A 21,749-nucleotide genomic window follows, 5' to 3' on the forward strand; every position below is an offset into this window, starting at 1 on the left:
CACTTCAAAGTTCCCAAGGGTCTCAAGGCCCAGGGCAATGCTTGTGCCGGGGAGAGCAGCCCAACCTAGAGTTAAACTCCGCTCCCAAATACCTCTAACCACTAACTACTCATTTTTCCCTATTGGTTTAGGTGCCAATGAGGCCCTTTCAATGTAAACTAAATACTATAATACTCCCTACCACAGAAGTATAGTTTCTCTCCTAACAGAATAACATAAGAATATAACACAACTTCATTCTATAACTGCATTTCTAATATCACATGAGTAATACACATATTAAGCGGGTCTAAAGGTCATATTTCAAACATATATGGGGGAAGGGGGAGGCAGAAACATTATAGCATTACTGTTAAAGATCTACACACTTAGGATCACATTCAAAGGATAGGTAGAGAACATATAACTCAGAAATGCAACAACCCATAAATGGATACTTCTACCTTGGCAGACTAGTTATGGGTTGATTAGCTTAGGCCTTACTAACAACACATGTATATATTAATAACAGTGGTTGGAACTTTTAAAAGGCATTAGTGAAGGTTCAGACAAACAGTTACAACTAGCCACTTTTATAGAAGTAATCAGAGATATCATAAACATGATCAAAACTCTTAATATGACTATAGATTCACATATTTGAACATGGAATTCCTAAGGTGCTCAACAGGATCACATTCTCATAATAGTATTAATCCTTAAGAAAATATGTATGTTCATGTAGTAACTATAAAGAACTACTCATAGGATTAAAAATCAAATTCAGCTTTAGAATAGCAGGGAAGAGAGGACTGAGTACAATTTAAAACAAAAGCATGGAGTCATGAAGCCAAACAGGGCAACATACAACATTTAAAATCAACATACACACAGATACTTTAGTGGTTGACAAACACAGGGTAAGTTTCGCAAAATCAGCAGTGTCATAAAGGAAAATTAAGCCAGAAAAGGTATTGTACCAAACAGGTTTAACTCAACCATGTAACTGAGGTTTACATCTAAACATGAGGCAATTATGTTCAGCTTAACATTAGTTACCAGTCAACTATAACAAACATGATTATGACTTATTTTTAATCAAAATGGATGACTTAATCTTAGCAAAATGTATACATCAGAGTTATTTATATTCATGAAAAAAGGTTCAACTCAACAAGATTGTTTCATACATATGCAACCAACAATTAGATATGAACATGATAATATCATAGTGATAACCCAGAAGTTGCCCTCAGAGTTAGCAGATGCACGTATAGAGAAGGAGAGCACTTAAACACTTAGCCTTTTCATGTTGTAGTTAAGTAGTGAAGGATTAAACTGTGAAATCTCGGGTTTTGTCCTAATTGGGATTATCATATAGTGATCCCGACAATAAGACAACAAGATGCAGGAAAAACAGTGTATAAAGACAAAGATCACAATAAAGATCATAATAGAACTATTGATAGAAAATCTGGAGTTTAGACAAGCATGTAAGTCATTAAGGTACATTAAGGGAACTTAATCATGCAGACTATTAGGATCCAGAAATGAGAATCATTAAAGTCATATAATAGGCTAGTCGATATCAATTTGAAGATATTCAGAAAACATGACAAAGGATCACTGATCCACAACACCCTATCATGAACATGGAGATAAAATGTTTTATATTAATAATAAAATCACAGACAAATACAGTTACCAAAAGACAACAAGCATGCTCATAACATTCTAATAAGATGATCAAAGAGAAGAGTTAGAGGTATACTGACCTTCTCAAGGGTAGCAGTGTCACGACCCAATTTTCTATTTGTTGGGTATCGTGATGGCTCCTTGTCTTAGGGACTAGGTAATCCTAACAATAATTAAAACAACAATATTATTTAAATAGAATCTCTTAAAATTCCCAAAACCGGTAGTACAAGTCATAAGCTCTACAGAGTGTTTGCTAGAAAACTTATAAATACAAATGTCCAGAAGTAAGAATAAACAGTGCAAAACGAAAACTTGAAGGTGACTCTGAAGCCTACAAATGAAGCAGCAGGTTTACCTTGAGTCTCCACAGCAACAGTCCACACAGCTAGCTAACGAACAAGTACCTGGATCTACAAAAAAATGTGCAAGAGAGTAGCATGAGCACACCACAGCGGTGCCCAGTAAGTATCAAGACTAACCTCGGCCGAGTAATGACGAGGAACAGTCAAGACACCCACTGGTCTAATAAACCGAACAGATATAAGTACATGAATAACAGAAGTATGATGTCTACATAAAGACTATGCAATATGGCTCACAATACATTAATATCATTAAATCAAGAAACAACAAGTATCAGCGGAATATCATGAAAATGAAGCAGACCAAAGTGAATGGAACACAACCTAAATCTGGAATCACGAATACAACAAGGATAAGTAATAACTCAGCAATTACAACCGCTTTTACATCAGGTTTTAGTCAACAACTCCATGAGGTACCGAACCTCAGACAATTCACAACTCACGGGTCTCAATACCCGAACCCTAACACTTGGCATCATGTGCCCTCGTAACACCTCATAACCACACTGATGACTCACGTGCCAATAGAGCCATTCTCACATATAAGACAAGTAAACAAGGGTGAGCATCTATGCTCAACAATATCAAGAACACCTCTTATCCGATAAGAGTGCTTAACTACGTGTATGCTTGTGCAAGTGTCCTAACATAGTCCATACCAGCAAGTAAGCATAAGGAAGAAGAAGAATGGACAACACGTAGAATATTTCCTCACAGCTTTCACAAGATAAAGCTCACACAGGTATGTATACCACTACACAAATATCAACAACAAGAATGCCCCCAAGCCATAAATAATCACAAATTAATCCCTGACACAGCCCACCTTGTCTCGCCACATATGCAATAGTAACATAAATGCCCACCTTGTCTCGCCACACGTGCATAATAATGTTCCCACCTTGTCTCGTCACATGCGCAACCCACACATATATATATATATATATATCCCACCTTATCACGCCGCATGTGCAAATATCAATAGTAACAATAGCATGGCAGAAACCTCATGCAACCCCATAACAATAACCGCATGCCAGAAACCTCGTGCATCACCACAACAAATACAACAACAACAATTGCAATAATACAAAGTACGACAAGTAAATCAACTCAAGAACTTTCAAATCACAGGAAAATCTAGGACCAAATTACAAGGAACAACCACAGTAAAGAATGCTAGGCGTAAAGAGAACAACCCAACAAAGGGGAAACTAATATGTATCAACGATCCCACAATATACATTTCAACAATAGGGAAACTAACACGAGTCAAATAGTTCCAAATAAAACAAGTCGACTAAGACATAGGATATCTAAAACTTCTTTTATGGTTGAGAAATTACTAAGGATTTTCAAGAATTTAATTAAGGATAAGCAGCGGAAAGATAATCATAACCTCAATTAAGACTGAACAAATTATTGAATGAAATAATATAAATTCCAAGTAAAGATAAGCAGTTATGAAAAGATAACATGGCTATAAAAGAGATAACAGTTTCAATTAAGGCACATATGAATCAAGTAACGATAATAGTGGATCAAGAAACAATTTATTCTAATTAAGCAGGTAGATGTGAATCTAGAAATTAAGATATATAATCATAACAAGAACAACTGCATATTCAATGAATACAAGGACCTAAGGACCCTAAAAAGATCAACTTTACACAAATAAGCCCGTGCACACGCTCGTCACCTCGTGCACACGGGCTACAATCAGCATAGAAGACTCAAATCCTAAGGGGAAAATCCCCCACACAAGGTTAGGCAAGATACTTACCTCGAACCAAGCTCAAAAAATCGGTGAAAATTCCCTTTCCTCAAATATCTGGCTGCGAGTGGCCCAAATCTAGCTAAACACAATTGCATAACATGAATACAACAATAATAGACTTATCTAATCAATAAAATCAATATTTAATAAAAATTCCAAAATTCTCCCTAAAAAGTCGACCCGGGCCCAAATCTCGAAATCAGTTAAAAAATTATAAAATACGAACACCCATTCACTCACGAGTCCAACCATATACGAATTACTCAAATCCGACCACAAATCCCCCTTCAAAACTCAAAATCTTTATTGAAGAAGTTCTTCCAATTTTTCTCAATTTCAACACCAAAAATCTGAAACTAAATGGAGAAAACAACTATAGATTAATGAAATACAACCAAAAACGAGTTAGGAATCATTACCCCAAAGCTTCCTCTGAAAATCCATTGAAAAATTGCCAAATTCCGAGCTCTCAAGTCCAAAAACGAAGAATGAAACCAAACCCTCGAATTTCTCTTTTCTGCCCAGGCGTGACCGCACCGCAAGTGCGCACGTCTAAACCGCACTTGCGCTTCCTCTAGCTTCTGCGTGCAAAAATCCGCTTCTGCGGAGCCGCTGATGTGCACAAATTCTCCGCACTTGCGGAGACTGTCAAGTCCAGCTCTTCTCGCACTTGCGCCTCAACCTTCGCATCTGCGGGCATCGCAGATGCGGAATTTTTCTCGCACCTGCGACCCCTGGCACTCCTCTATTTTTCCGCTTCTGCGCTTGCCTCTCCGCACGTGCGCTCTCGCACCTGCGATCTCTTCACCGCAGGTGCAAAAATACCAGAAGCCTAAAGACTTAGCAGTAACACAAATCAAACTTTTAATCTGTTAAGAACCAGAAACTCACCCGAGCCCCCCGGGACCTCAACCAAACATACCAACCAATCCTAAAACACCATACGAACTTAGTCGAGACCTCAAATCACATCAACTAACGATGAAACTACGCATCGCACCATGAATCGAACTTATAAATTTCAAATCTTTCAACTTCTAAAACCCGTATCGAAACCTATCAAATCAACCCGGAATGACGTCAAATTTTGCAGGCAAGTCCCAAATAACTTAACGGAGCTGTTCTAACTCTCGGAATCGCATTCCGATCCCGATATCAAAAAGTCCACTTTCGGTCCAAATCTCCAAAAAATTAATTTTCGCCATTTCAAGCCTAAATCAGCTACAGACCTCGAATTTACAGTCCGGACATGCTCCTAAGTCCAAAATCACCCAACGGAGCTAATGGAACTGACGAAACTCCATTCCGGAGTCATCTTCACATAGTTCCGACTATGGTCAAAAATCCTTAAGACTTAAACTTTCGTTTTAGGGACTAAGTGTTCCAAATCACTCTGAATCATCCGGTAACTAAATTCAACCACGCACGCAAGTCAATACACATAATATGAAGCTGATCAGGGCCTTATACCACTGAACGGGACTTAAGTTCTCAAAATGACCGACCGGTCGTTACAAGCAGACCAAACAAGGATTTCTCTTAATTACTTAAGACCCAAACCTTCAAGCTCGAAGTAGCGAATGAACCTAAAAACAAAAAATAAAATAAATCGGTAAGAAACCTTAGGTTTTGGGAATCTCAGAGTTACTCAAAGATGGTTGTTGGTTGTTTTTCTTTGTTAGGTTATTCGTGTTTTCGTGTGTTGTAGGTGATGTTAGGTGAGAACATATAAGGCCCTATTTATAGTGCCATTTAAGGCTATAGGATTTCACATATTCAAAATCATGAGTGGAACATGATGAATGGTAGATGATGCAAGAAAAATCGGTGAAAATCTAAGGGCATCAGCGGGGGAAATCATGAGAAGATTTTACCTGAGTGAGGAAGGCTGACCGTTGAAGAAAAAACCTATCGGTCAAAGCTCCAATGTCCAAAGGTCATTGCATTTGACCTCTGAACTTCGAATAATCATGATGAGGCTTTGAAATGTGCTCATGCATGCTCCAATTTAACAAAACACGAAGGAAATTTGGAGATTTGAAGTTGCATCTTTGAGTCTAGGGTTTCAGATTAGGGGTTTCTAATTTAATCAACGAAAATTGAAATTGAAATTACTGGCCTAAGAACCTAGGGGACAAAGTAGACGAATCTGTAAGTTGGATTTTAATAAAAACGAAGAAGAAATCAGGCCAGCGATGTTTTGAGCTTAGGGTTTCAGATTTAGGTGTTTCAAATTTGTGATTGAAAGAGGGAATTAGCAGCAGTATTCGCGGATAGAGAGACAGAAGAGAAGATTCAAAGTGATTTTGAGTGACCTTGCACAAATTTGTGAAAGGTTTTGGAGGTTGGTGGTTGATGGAAATGAGAGAAAAGATGGAGGAAATGGAAATGAGGGCGGCGGTCAAAGGGGGAAATGATTTAAGGTAGCCACTTTGTAAATGATTTGGGCTTGGCATTTGGGCTAGAAGTAATTTAAACGGTAGCCACTTTGTAATTAATTAGGGAATTGCAATTGCAGCCTTTTGGTCTTTAATCCCTTTAAAATAAATTTAATTAAACTTAATTAAATTTCAATAAAAATATACTAAAAATTATAATTATCAAATATACTAAAAATTATTGCAATTAATTATTTGTAAAATACTTTATTTTTCTAAATTGTAACACTAATTTCGAATTATTAACATAGTAGTCTAATTTAATGGAAATTAAGGACTAATTCATTAAATTAACTACATAGGTCTATGTGATGTACATAAAAGTTATTTTAATAGTATTAACATAGTAAATATATTTTTAATTACATAATATTAATACTACATGATTAATTTCAAAATTAATATTTAATTAGTTTGTAAAAATAGGAATTTATTACTAGAAAACACTTCCAAAATACTTATTGTAAATTATTATGTGTAAATAAATTAATTTTAAAAGGGAGGGTCAATTGTACTTATCTTCTAGAGGCTACAGGGCTGTCAGGAGCACTTCCCTTCTTGATTTCTTCATCGTGCGGTATGATTCCATTGAAGCTTGTGCCTTTATTTCCTTACAACTCAATCTTACACGATGCGAAGTGCTTGTTATCAATTGGGCGTCGAAGAGTTGTAGTGGTACTACAGACGTGGTGCAGGATATTTTTCCCTGCGTGTTCGGGCAGGCTATTAACATCGACTTGCGGAAGGATGTTCTTTTGTTCCAGCTCAGTTTCTGTATTATCTATGGTTTCGAGACTGTGCACGGATTGCTATGATGTCTATGCGTTGTTATCATACAATGTTGGTGTAATGGTAAGGTCCTCATTTATGTGTTGAGGCAGTGAATGACTTGAAAGGAGAATTTTTCAGTGCATGATTTAGAGGTTCAGCATTTAATTCCAACAACGGAAAGGCAATCAGACTATGGATGTTCAGTTTTTGGTTGATGGAGTAACGGGACTTGGTATTTTCGAGCGTGGTAGAATTTTCACTGTGATGCAGTGTCGTCATCCTTGTTTGAACGCATTAAGGTTTGCCAATGGTATGGTCTTCTTGATTTTGCCTTCGGGGCAGGGTGTTGTGAAATGGTGCCTGAGGGGAAGTTGTTAGAGATAGCGGTGTGCAACGGTTTAGAATCGAATTGGTATTTTTAGTGTTGATGGCTCGAAAAAAATGATCTTCTAGGAGGTTTAGAGTTGGTGGCAATTCATTAACTCCGGTGCTACAGATAGGGAGTTGGTATAAGGCAGCAGTTGGGCAGCAAAGTATGAGGGAGGACATGGCGGGAAGTGTCTCGCGGTAGTTGAATTACTAGCAGGTCAAGTATGAACAACAGAGGTAGGGAAGTTGCTTAAAGGAGATAGTTTGATCGAAGTGGGAGTGGTAGAGTAACATATACATTCTGTGGTAGGATAGACACGTGCTTTGAGAGAGTTTAGAGTGATTTTGGGAGTCGTGATGGAAGGTGATTTGGTTTACAGATTTTATTTAGGATGGTGGTTGCTGTACTGAGGAAGATCGAATACGGCATAAAGGAGTTTTCTTGGAATGAAGAGGGGTGTGAAAACTTGATTATCGTTGGGATGCAACATGACTTTGAGTTTGGAATGTGTTGTCTCATTTTTAGTTGATGTCAATGGGGAATGAATGGACTTGTATAGTTGGTGGGCGAGCATGGGCTCAGGAGAGTTTACTGATTTCGTGGTAGTTGTAACCAGTGCAGCGCCGTTGGAAGATATCGGCATGGAATTCCACAGGTGGGTTATCTCCTGTGGGTAGGTTAGCAGTTGCGTGATGTTGACGAAGCTTCTGCGAAAAATACTACTTGCTACCCAGTAAGAGGTCGAATAGGTGACTGTGACTGATGATTTTGAATGTTCATGAAAATCTTAACAAAACACTTCAAGAAATTTGGTGGGTTAACGATACGGGGTCATGGTAAATGAGAAGGAGGAATCATTGTGGGCTCTACATTATGTGATGGTAGCTTAAAGCTAAGTGGGGGATCCCCACCGTTTACGATTGGATCGGGTAGTTTTCTGCTTGTGCAGTTTCTGGTTATCGAAACATTGGTGGATTAATTATGTCAGGAGTAATTTGAACAAGGAACTTGATGAATACATGTTATACTTCGCCTTATTGATTGAGGTGCAGAATTTGGGAAGACTCAGAGTTTGTGCTTCTTGTGGATGTAATGTACAAGGAAAAGAATTCAGTCGGTTGCTTCTTTGAGAGGGTGTTCATGTGCTCACAGAGCATTGAAGTTGGTTATATTCAGGATCATGTCATAGTGGTTGACTCTCAATAACAGTCCTAGTGGTTTCAAGAATTAAGGTGCAGTCCCTAAGGATTTCGGATCCGTTGTATGGCGAAGGATCGCGTTTTAGCAGTGGATTACGAATGGGACTGGAATTTTCTATGTTATCATCGGGTATGCGGTGCAGTATTGAAGTAAAGGAAAAAATAGCTTCTGATTTACGGAAGGTCTTGCAAAATGGGTGTACCAGTTGGAGATGCTATTGTGCGCTTAAAATGGTATGAGATGATTCATGGGTATTGAGACGATGTGGTCTCGCAATTTGGGTCACTCGGGATGAGTGCGGATTGAGTTCGTTATGTTATGAATGGAGCTATTATTATTTCTAAGATAGGTTAAGAGTACATTGAAAGAAGTTGGGTCGATTAATAGTGGTTGAATCAGCATGGTTGTGGCAATGATTAGTTCCTTCGGTATGTGAAGTTATACATGTGGTTTGTGGTTGTATGTACGGGCTTGACAACCACCCTGATTGATTTGGGAGGTATTTGATTCAAATGGCTTTGTTGTGTAAATGGATTTCGAAAGTGTTATGACGGTTTAGATCATAGCTTGAGGTTGTATTTTCTGCGGTTTGGGAATTCAGTTGCGTATTACATGGGCTCTTCGTAAATGAGCTAAGTGAACGGTTTCTAGCCAAGGAAGTGTTATTCTATTGGTAGTTCAGGGGTTATGATTAATTCGTGTATTCTCGCGTAGCGGCATGATAGGTATAGTGAGCGGCATGTGAATTTGAAAGTTGAGGACCAAGGTTGCAATTAGGTGTTGACAAGAATGTCACGAGCTCGAATGAGCCGAGAAGAATTAGATGTTTAGAGTAAGCTGACATTATCCTAGTGTCGCTTGGGAATGGTGTTCTATGGAAGGAGCATTGTGTATTGATTTGCGGATTCTTGATCTGCTTTGCAGAATTTGTACAGTTGGTGGTATGGATGTGCGGACTTGGCTACCTAGGCGGAAGGCCGTGGGAGCATACCCCACGGGAAAATTGTATGAGTGTGACATGCTAGTCACTTGATTGTGAAAGATCGAAAGCAAGTACGGAGATTTTTATAACTATCGTTAATGCGAGAGTTTATGCCTAGAAGGCTCTCTATTCCTTTGGTTGTGAAATGTGGGGATTGTGCTAGATTGACACGGCTTGATAATTCGCACATGTGTTTGAGGTCCCGTGTAGATTGTGGTTGCATATGAGCAAGATGACTCTCGAGATGCAGGTCATTTATCGCACCTTAGTCGTGCTTGGATTTTGTGGTGTATTGCGCTATCCGTCTCCCTAGAGTTGTATATTTGCACTTGGTGTGCTTGTAGCCGATATTCGATATTCTGTAGGTAGAAGCATTATGTCTTGATGGGTATGTCCTTATTTATTATTAGGAGTGGATCGGGTGGCACACCGCCATGGGTACGTTATTCGGATCGGGTTACATGCCGCAATGGTATCATGTTTGGATCGGGTTGCACGCCGCAACAGTGTTATGTTGAGTACAAATCCCTATATCTATTCCTGCATATTTTGTTTCTCATCATCTGAGGAGGGTTTATAACATCTGTTCGGCCGTTTTATTCGTTACGCGGGTTGGGTAATTCTTTTCCAGAGTTTGTTCCTTCTTTTGTGTCATATTCGAGTTGTAGATTGTTGGTGCATTGATGGCGTCATATGAGATCTGAGTCAGTGTTTGAGGTGGCTTATTGCCTGAGCAGCTTGTACTGGATGAGACAAAATTATTGGACCTAAAATTTGTGCAATCAGATTTATATAAGGTACATTAAAGGAAAAATATTGCTATTCAGTTCAACATGAGGTAATGGTTCTTGTCAGGAGGAGAGATTCCATGAATTATTGATTCAACATGTGGTTATGGTTATGAGTTTCTGCACTTCTCTTTTGTCGTGGCAGTATTGCGAGAGTTGGAACATGATTTATATATGTCATGAGATGTATTGCGGGCAACGAATTTGTGAAATTACATCTATTTTGGTCGGAGGATGTTATTATGGGCATGTGAATTATGCGGGGCATGGTGTGAATTCAGCAAAAGGTGTACGATCGTGTTTTGGTATGGTATGTGGTGATTGGTACGGTGTTCGTATGTTAGAATCAGATATTGTAGAGAAATTCGGAGGTTGGAATTTGGTTCTAAGGCTTATTAACTAAAACAAGGAGGACCTTCAGCCCGGCCCAAGCTAATGTGCCCAACTGGGTTGTGGTGGAACGGGTAGGTGCACAAGGTGTTACACAGTAATTTTGGAAAACTCCGGAGCAGTTCATAGCACGTTCGAGGACGAACGTATGTTTAAGTGGGGGGGGGGGGATATAGCGACTCGACTGGTAGTTTTGAGCTCTAGCACATCGTTTGGCGGTTTGAGGCCTTGAATAGCTTCACTTCAGGTATTATAACTTGTACGTGTGGTCGGAATTGAATTTCGGGAAGTTCGGGATTGATTTGAAAAGAAAATTCTTATTTCGGAAGCTTTAAGTTGGAAGAATTGGCAAAGATTTGACTTTTCAGGAAACGACCTCAGAATCGGGATTTGAAGGTTCCAGTAGGTTCGTGTGATGATTTCGCACTAGGGCGTATGTTCGGGTTGAGTATCGGATCACCCGGGAGCATTTCGGCGCTTATTATGGAAGGTTGGCATTTTAAAAGGTTTAAGAATTTCATAAGTTTGGTTTGAAGTGGATTTTGATGTTATTGATGTCTGTTTGGGGTTCCGAGCCTTGCAATAGATTTTTTATGTCATTTGTGACTCGTGTGCAAAATTTAAAGTCATTCTGGATTAATTTGATGTGCTTCAGCACAAGATATAGAATTTGGAAATTCAAAAAATTTATAAGTTCGATTCGAGGCGCGATTCATGATTTGGATGTTGTTTAACGTGATTCGAGGCGCGATTCATGATTTGGATGTTGTTTAACGTGATTCGAGGTTTTGATAGGTCCGTATTATAAGGTGGGATGTATTGGTATGTTTGGACGGGGTCCCGGGGGCCTTGGGTGCAAATCGAGGTGGAAACGGATCGAGTTTGAACTTGAGAGAGGTGCTGAGGCAGCCGGAATCTGGTGCAATCGCACCTGCGTGGAAAGGGCCCCAGGTGCGAGACCGCAGAAGCAGCCCTAGTGTCGTAGAAGCGGTTGGGCTTAAGGTTGGTTGGAGTCGCATGTGTGAGGCGTTTACCACACCTGCGGGCGCGCAGATGCGAGAGAAGGAGCACAGAAGCGAAGGTGGTCTGGGGCTTGGAAGATTGCAGGTTCGGGCGTTGTAGCGCACCTGCAGAGCCGCAGGTGCGGACGTGGGCGCGCAGGTGCGGAAGGCTGTTCGAGCTAGGAAGACCACAGATGCAGGTGATTTCCGCAGAAGCGGAAAGCTAGCACCTTGGGGAAATTCGCATCTGTGAGTGAGTTGCCGCAGAAGCGAAGCTGCAGAAGCAACTATTGTTCTGCAGATGCGAGAGGTCGTTTGGGCATGGGGTTTCTTTTAAAAGCGGGATTTGGCCTATTTTCTTTCATTTTCACTTGGTTAGGGCAATTTTGGAGAGCTTCAAGGGGATATTTTCATCAAGAAACACAAGGTAAGTGATTCCCACCTATTACAAGTTAAATACATGGTTTGTATAAGGATTTAAACATGGAAATTAGTAAAAATTGTGGGGTTTTTGGTAGAAAACCTAGAATTTGGTATTTTTGGATTTTGACCACGAAATTGGACGTGGAATTGGGAATAAAATATATATTCGAGTTTGTAATATTATGGGTAATATTCATCTTCGACAATTTTTGAAATCCGGGCACGTGGGCCCGAGGGTTGATTTATATACTCTTCGAGCGGAGTTGGGAATTATTATGGGCATTGGAGTATATTTTAATTGGTTTGCACCTTGTTTGACTAGTTTTGGATTGACGGGCATCGGCTTGAGGTGTTAGAGAGGCATTGGAACCGGTTATGGAACTTCGGAGCGAGGTAAGTCTCCTTTCTAACCCTGTGAGGGGGAAACTACCCCTAGGTGATGTATTTGTTATGTGCTACTTGTTGCGGGGGCTACGTACGCACAAGGTGACGAGAGTTCATGTGTAGCTAGATTCATGTTATGTCCGGGTAGACTTAGGTTCCCGCCATGCTATAACTGTACTATTTGAGTTGTCTCTTGCCTATTAAATTCTTTTATTTTACGTTGCGACTTGAGACTAGACTTATGTAGAGTGATAGACTTGCTATTGTAGAGATTCGACGGGCTTCATGATTAGCCACGAAATAATTGTACTCATCTTACGAATTTCTCCCACATTATGCGTTCTCGTCGAAAGGTTTCCCTTAAAATTTATAACTCACACGTCTATTCGTGAGTGGGGTCAAGGACCCGTCAAAGCTTGTTATTATAATGGGATCGGGCCGTTTGCCTCGGCAGGATAGATACATCTATGGTCTGTGCCGTTCGGCCCTCGGCAGTGCACACATTATGATGGATCGGGTCATACGCCTCGGCAGGATTATGTACCACACTCTCATGGGAGCGGGCCATTTGCCTCGGCAATAAAATAGATGTATCTATGGTTCGACAATATTATGATGGATCGGGTCGTATGCCTCGACATTTCTATAAAATACTCTTTTGAAATCGTGCGTAATAAATGGCAAGGAGCCAGCATATTTGTGAGCTTTTCCTGATTGAATTGTGACGACCTATCTGGTAAGGTCCAAAATATATATACTCTGATTGAGGAGGTAACTACTAGCTGAGAGTTTGAGTTATTGCTGAGAGAAGGATTGTGCCACGTATTATACTTGTTATTTTGCTTATTTACTCTGACTTACACCTGTTTACTTTTACTGTATCTTTCTTATTGGACCACTAGTAAGTGTTAATGCCGACCCCTCGTTACTACTTCTCTGGGGTTAGGCTAGGTACTTACTGGGTACACGTTGATTTACGTACTCATGGTACACTTGCTGTACTATTTGTGCAGGTACATATATGTCTGGTGGTCTTTTGGGTCCATAGGCGCGGCTATTGCGGGGACTTTACCGTGAGATGCATTTCATGTTACGATCCGCAGCCTGCAGAGTCTCCATAAGAGTTATTTATATTCTCCTGTCTAATTTGTATTCCAGACAGATGTTGTATTTTATTATATTTCCTAGTTGATGCTGATGCACTTGTGACACCGGGTTTTGGGGGTTCCTACGGGTGGTTCATTATTGTTGTTCCTGTAAATATTACCCCTTTACCTTGTAAATTCTATTTTATACTACCTAATTAATGAAAGTTATGATTTCAAAATACTAAATTGAGTAATTAAGTGATCAATCACCGTTGGCTTGCCTGACGGCGGTGTTAGGCGTCATCACGGCCTTTAGTAGATTTTGGGTCGTGACACAAGATAATGCAGAAGTCCACCATATCAAGAAGTATGAGGTCTATACTAGTCTCAAGACTCCCAATAGAAACCACACATGAGCGATAAACACGATCTACAACAATAGAATCTCCCACAGGTATGGACACATACACAGGAGCACTCAAACAATCACGAGGCACAACCAGATATGAAGCAAAATAGGATGACACATAGGAATAAATATATACCAGATCAAATGGAATTGAAGCATCCCTATGGCAAACTGGAACAATACATGTGATAACGGTGTCAGATGACTCGGCCTTAGGCCTGGCTGGGAAAGCATAACACCGGGACAGGGCCCCACCACTCTGAACCACGTCTTTGGGATGGCCTCTAGCTGGATGGACTCCACCTCTAATGGCCTGACCTCCACCTCTAGCAGCCTAACCTCTACCTCTGGCTATCTGACCCCTACCTCTAACTGGCTGAGCGGGTGGTGGAGAAACCGGTGCTGGAACTATGGCTCGAGAACCCTGCTGAGATTTGTTGCTCGCCAATCTAGAGAAATACCTCCTGATATGATCTATACCCCCACACTCAAAGCACCCCCTCGGCTGTTGAGGTAGCTGAAACGAGGACTGACCTTGATGGTCCGAATAGCCGTTTAATAACTATAGAGTGGTGATGCACTGATAAGAGCTGAATGCGCATTGAATACTGGCTGTTCAGAATGAGACCCGTAAGAACCACGACCGCTCGAAGTACCGTGGGCTTCCTGAAGAGCTGACTAAAATGGCCTAGGAGGATGGCCTTTAACAAAAGCATCTCTGCCTCCAGATGAGGCACCACTGAACCCACCGAAGTGACAAGGCCTCTTATCTGACAACGGCCCCATCTCCTAAGCACGAACCAACTCGATTCGTCTAGCAATATCTACCGTCGTCTGGAAAGAAATGTCACTCCCACTCTCCTTGGCCATCTGAAGCCTGATAGTGTATGTGAGCCCATCAATACATCTCCTGACTCTCTCTCTCTCTCTCTCTCTCTCTCTCTCTCTCTCTCTCTCTCTCTCTCTCTCTCTCTCTCAGTAGGTAGCAAGATTGTGGCATGGAGAGATAGATCCATAAAGCGAGTCTCATACTGGGTGATGGTCGTACTACCCTGCTGAAGATGCTCGAAAAGCGTGTGGTACTCCTCTCCCAGAGTGACATGAATAAACTTCTCTAGACATAGCTGTGAGAACTAATCCCAGGTAAGTGCAGGCGACCCAGTTGGTCTAGTCAATATATAATCTGTCCACCATCTCCAGGCGAAACCAGTCATCTAAAATGCTGCAAAATTGACCCCTTTGGTCTCAATTATACCCATGTTGCGTAACACCTCGTGGCAACGATTCAGAAAATACTATGGGTCCTCAGAAGATGCACCACTAAAATGAACATGAAAGAGCTTGGTGAAATTATCCAACCTAAACATAGCCTGAGAAGACAAAGTGGGCCTATTACCGGCTCGGCCTCTGCCCCTGGTCATAGCTACCACTGGGGTCTCTGGCTCCTGTCCCACTGTTGATGTCGTGCGTGTTCTCGCCATCTACGAGAGTACAAGAATGGAATGGTTCAATCATCAATGATAGAATAACATCGCACGACAGAGTAAGAAAGATGTGATATTTTTCCTAAGCTCCATAGCCTCTGGAAGATAGGTACATGCGTCTCCGTACCGATCCTCCAGACTCTACTAAGCTTGCTCGTGATTCGTACGACCTAGGAAACCTAGTTCTCTGATATCAACTAGTCACGACCCGGAATTCCCACTCTCGGGACCGTGATTGGGCCTAACATTTTACTTGCTAGGCAAGTTAACGTTAGATATATTTATTATTTATTTTTAACAAACTACAAATACGATGACAATAAAGAAATTGAATAGTCTGAAACAAGATAAATAAGCTAATAAGTGACGAAATTCAAATACAACCCTGAATCTGGTGTCACGAATACATGAGCGTCTATGATACTACAAATAATGGTCTGAAATAAACATAAACGTCTGAATCAAATGAACAGCTAAAAGAAATAGAAGGGGACTTCAGAGCTGCAGATGCCGTGCAGCTATTCCTCAAGTCTCCTTTGAGTAGCTGGATCCGAGCAAGTCTACGGCACGCCGTTGGGACCAACTTTGTTTTCTAGAGAAGAAGTACAAAGTGTAGTATGAGTACAATTGACCCTATGTACTCTGTAAGTACCTAGCCTAACCTCCACGAAGTAGTGACGAGGCTAAGGTAGGTAACTTACATTAACATGTACGCAATAATAATAATAATAATAATAATAATAATAATAATAATAATAATAATAATAATAATAATAATAATAATAATAACAGAAAGACAGGAATAAAAGTAAAGCAGATAACTCATATCAACGAAACTCAAATCAACCAGCAGAGAGTCCCGAATAACCAGTCATATAACTCATCTCAACAACCGATGCCAAACCAACAATCACAACAAATATAACTTTCATCAACATGTTGTGGCGTGCAACCCTATCCCCCAATATAAACTTTAAACATATTCGTTGCGGCGCGCAACCCGACCCCTCCATATAATCATCTGTCAATATCATAGTCCATCCTTATTTCACCTTTTCAATTCATTTCTTTTCAATTTCTGTTGCGGTATGGAACCCGCTTCCCAAACAATGTTAATTAACAATAGTAACTCAATAACTAAGATTTACAAGAAATCATACATCAAGAGTACAAATGTACGAGCAATGGAGAATAACATGATAACCAAAGAGACTTGAACTACTCGGATGTCTCAACTTACCAACTCAACGGTATCTACTCTTAATATTATGTACAGGTGAAACTACTTGAATGAAGGCAACAATTAACACGAAACTATAAGGCAACAGGGCATAAGACAATTTAGATTTATGAGGGAAACAAATAGAGACAAGTAGTAAATAAGTATGGAATCAGGGAGGGGATAGAAACTTTGGTACAAGAAATGCTAAATGGCAAGTAGAAATTATGGCATGAAAGTTAAATAAGCATGTAACATTTAGGGCATGAAACAAGACATAACATGAAACAATAAAGATAGGGAAAACAAGCAATGTAACGGTTAAGTCATTGAATAAAGTAATTAATAAAATACGAGAAAGCATGGAAACAAGTAATTTGACGACGTATATACACTCGTCACCTCGCATATACGGCGTTACACATGTAATTCACATAGCACGTATCTCAATGGTTCCTAATTCTCTCAAATCAAGGTTAGATCCAACTCTTACCTCACTTCGCAATCAACTCAAAGTTCAATCACGGCCTTGCCTTTCAAACAAGCCTCCAAACCAACCAAATCTAACAAATTATTAACCAAAACAATTCAAAATAAGCCTTAGAAACTAACCACAAATGAAAGAGGTTCAATTTATATCATTATTGAAAAGGTCAACAAAAGTCAACCCCGGGCCCGCTTGGTCAAAACCCGAGGTTCGGACCAAAACTCGATCACCCATTCACCCCCGAGCCTGGTTATGCAATTCAATTCAAAATTCGACCTCAATTCTAGGTCTAAATCCCAATTTTATAAAAATCCCTAATTCTACCCAAATCCCTAATTTCTACCATGAAAATCCTAGATTTGATGTTGAAATCTTATGAAATATAATGGGTAATTGAAAGAAAGTAGATTAGGGTCACTTACCAATGAATTTAGGAAGAAAAACTCTTGGAAAAATCGCATCTAAGGTGTTTAGGGTTGAGAGTATGAAAGCAATGAGCTAATTCTCATTTTTTCCCCCCTCTTTTACCCAACTGCAGTTATCGCAATTGCGATTAATCCTTCGCAAATGCGAAAAACCACTGAGCCTGTTGACATTGCAAATGCAAAAAAAGTCTGCCACAAATGCGGCACAAAGTTCGCAAATGTGAATCTTCCCCCCTTCGCATTTGCAAACTTCACTTTGCAAAAGCGAAGCTAACCCAGCCCCCACCATTTTCGCATATGTGAGCCTGACCTCGCATTTGCGATTAGGTCCTCGCAAATGCGAGATGCTGACCTGATGCACCAGCACTCTTTTAAGTTCAAAAATCACTCTCTGGCCTATTCGAAACTTACCCGAGCTCTCAGGGCTCCAAACCAAACATGCACATAAGTCAAAAATTATCATACGAACTCGCTCGCGTGTTCAAAATACCAAAATAACACCTATAACTATGAATCAGATACCAAAACGAATGAAATGTTCAATGAAACATAAGAATATTCAATTTCTCAACTAGACATCCGAATCACATCAAATCAACTCCGTTTTGCACCAAAGTTTGCATACAAATCATAAATACTGAAATAAACCTATACAAGTTACGGAACCAAAATCCAAACCCGGTAGCAACAAAGTCAAACTACAATCAAATTTATGAATTCTTTAAACCTTTAAACTTCTAGTTTTCAACGAATTATGATAAAATAAAGCTAGGGACTTCCGAATTCTATTCCGAGCATACGCCCAAGTCCCAAATCATAATACGGACCTGTCGGGGCCGTCAAAATACTGATCCGAGACTGTTTACTCAAAACGTTGACTAAAATTAACTCAAATAAGTTTTAAGGCACGGTTTCACATTTTCATCAATTTTTCACATAAGAACCTTCCGAACAAAGACATGGACTGTGCACGCAAGTCAAGGAAGGCCAAACATAGCTAATCAAGGTTTCGAAACACAGAATTGAGGGTTAAAACTATAAATGACCTATCGGGTCATCACTGACAATACTTTGCAGAACATCAAGGAAATACAAAAGAAACAAAATATAAGGATACTTTTAGAGTTATTATGTTCTTAAGACTTAACAACAGAGATGGGTCATCACATATTCATTGGAATCATTATAGAATTCTAATTTCAGTAACCAAAGGAAATTCATGATCTCAGAACCTATTTGACAACAATTTGTCATTAACAAGCTTATAAAACTATCAAGCATAAATACATTATCAACGACATCATTTAGTAACAGAGAAATTCACACTTAGTAATTTAAACGAACAGAGAAGAATAGGGTTGAGGTTTTACTGACCTCCTTAGGGCAGCAAACCAAACGAATACTCAAATTAGCCATTTAAGAAACCAAAAACTCAGCTCTCAGCCAGTAACAACCTCAAAGCTAAAAGAAAGAGAGAAGCAGAGGTTGAGTAAAACTCGAACTTCAAACAAAAATTTCGAAGCAATACTCTACTGTATCTTAATTTTCTCAAAATGTTAGGTGTAGTTCGTGTCTTTTTTAGAGCATTTAAGACTGTTATTTATAGTGGTCGTTGAGACTTAGGGTTTCATATTCAAACCGTGGTAGTAGAGAGTGACCGAGGAGTGGTGATGCAAGAAAAATCGGGGAAAATCTAAGGAGACAGAGGGGAAAATGATGAAGATATTTTACCTTAGCAGAGATTGGCCGCCAGAAGGCAAGGACCATCGGGTAAATCCCCAATGTCCAGAGGTCATTGTATTTGACATTTGGACCTCGAATAATCATGATGAGGCCCTGACGTGTGCTCATGCATGCTCTAATTTAACAGAGTACAAAGAAATCTGGAGATTCGAAGTTTCACCTTTGAATCTTAGGGTTCAGATTTAGGGATTTCATATTTTATCGATGAAATAGGAAAGGGTTCAGCAGGAATCACGGATGCAGGAGACAGTAGGGATGAATCTCTGGGCGATTTGAGACCTTGCACGAATTTGTGCAAGGTTTTCTTGACTGATTAGGGTGATGGAAGTTAAAAGAACAGAGAGGAAAGGGAAAGGAGGAGCGACTGAGTTTGAGACTAATGATTTAGGGTTAGAGGGAATTGGGGGGGGGGGGGGTCATCTCTAGGTTAAACTTTGGGGATTACATCTAGGCTGTTGATTTTTTTAGATAAACAATCCTGGTATTTTGATGTTAAAATGTTTTTGTGATGAATTTTGATGGACGTTGGATTTATATGATCAAATTGTCGAGATTAAATCTCTGGGTGCCATTTATTAAAGGGGAAATAGGGTTAAAAAGCATGGGTCGTTGATCTAAGAAATGGACACCATAGATTTGTTGTCTTTGTTTTGTGAGGGTGGGAGACAGGTGACACGGCAGGAGCGGATTGGTCCAATGGGAGTGGCATGGATTGCCAAAGTGGAAAGAAGGGAATCGGACCTAGGTCATTTTTCGGATTGGGCTTGTATTTAGGCCAATTTTGATTTAGAAAAAATAGCCAATTTATGTTTAGGAGTGCAATTGCAATTATAGCCATTTAGTCTTTAAAATCTTTGAAATTAATTCAAATAAACTTAATATTTTTCAGTAAAATAAATAATTATCAAATATACTATTAATTACTGTAATTAATTATTTTTAAAATACTTTATTTTCTAAATTATAACACTAATTTTGAGTTATTAGCATAGTAATCTAATTAATTAAAAATTAAGGAGTAATCCGTTAAATTAATTATAAAGCATGTGTGATTTTATTAAAGTTACTTTAATAATCTGAAAATAATAAATATATTTATAATTACATAATACTAACACTAAATTATTAGTTTCAAAACTAATAATACTCAGTTAATTTTGTAAAAATAGGTATTATTAATTGAAAATATTTTCAAAACATTCTTTGTAAATTATTAAGTATAAATAAATTAATTTTAAAAGGGAGGGTCAAAATTGGCCGTCAATACATAGTATCATCCTTTTTCTTCACAAACAGAATCAGTGCACCCCAAGGCCATATATTAGGCCTAATGAACCCCTTATCAAGAAGCTCTTGAAGTTGTTCTTTCAATTCCTTCAGCTCTGCTGATGACATACGATACGGAGGAATAGAAATGGGCTGAGTGCCTAGCACCAAGTCAATACCAAAATCAATGTCCTTGTCGGATGGCATACGCGGCAGGTCTGTAGGAAACACATCCGGAAAGTCCCGCACAACCGAAATAGACTTAATGGCAGGAGTATCAGCACCAACATCCCTCACAAAGGCCAAATATGCTAAACATCCCTTCCCAACTATCCGTTGGGCCTTCAGATATGAAATCACTCTACTGGAAACATAGTCCAGGGAACCTCTCCACTCAATCCTAGGCAATCCCGGCATCGCCAGTGTCACGATCTTAGCGAACAATCCAGAATAGCATGACACGGTGACAACCAATCCATGCCTAGAATCACGTCAAAATCAACCATACTAAGCAGTAAAAGATCAACTCTCATCTCCAATTCCCCAATAGTCACCACACATGAACGATACACATGATCCCTAACAACAGAATCACCCACCTGCGTAGATACATGAACAAGCATAAATGAAGAATCACGGAGCATATCCAAATAACGAGCAAAGTACGATGATACATATGAATAAGTGGAACCAAAGTCAAATAATATAGAAGTATCTATGTGGCACACTAAAACAATACATGTGATCACTACGTCTAAAACAACGGCTTCTGGCCTGGTGGAAAAAGCATTGCATCGAGCCTGCCCACCACCTGATCGACCTCCCCCTCTAGGATGACATCGAGCTACTGAGTCCCACCCCGAGCTAGCTGAACGAGTGGTGAAGTAACTGGTGTGGAAGTCATAGCCTGACCCCTTTGCTGAACCGGACCTCCCATATGATGGGGACAATACCTCCTCACATGCCCAACTATCCACAATCGAAGCAACCTGGATCTGTCAATGGTAGCCAGGACTAAATTAGACACCGAGAACTAGTATAACCACTAGAAGAACCTGGTGC

General features: G+C 39.8%; 1 protein-coding gene across 1 annotated transcript; it reads right to left on the reverse strand.

Annotated features, from left to right (window-relative positions):
* Nucleotides 1-20,681: 20,681 nt before the first annotated feature.
* Nucleotides 20,682-21,104, reverse strand: LOC138893744 (uncharacterized). Its single transcript, XM_070178403.1, has one exon. The coding sequence runs from the start codon at nucleotides 21,102-21,104 to the stop codon at nucleotides 20,682-20,684; it is 423 nt and encodes a 140-aa protein (XP_070034504.1).
* Between the last annotated feature and the right edge of the window lie 645 nt (nucleotides 21,105-21,749).

Source organism: Nicotiana tomentosiformis, chromosome 6 (genome assembly GCF_000390325.3).
Source record: "Nicotiana tomentosiformis chromosome 6, ASM39032v3, whole genome shotgun sequence".
In the NCBI taxonomy this organism is placed as follows: Eukaryota; Viridiplantae; Streptophyta; class Magnoliopsida; order Solanales; family Solanaceae; genus Nicotiana; species Nicotiana tomentosiformis.

Excerpts from the sequence above, each read along its gene's own strand:
- LOC138893744 (XM_070178403.1), bottom strand. The coding sequence starts at position 21,104 with ATGCCGGGATTGCCTAGGATTGAGTGGAGAGGTTCCCTGGACTATGTT.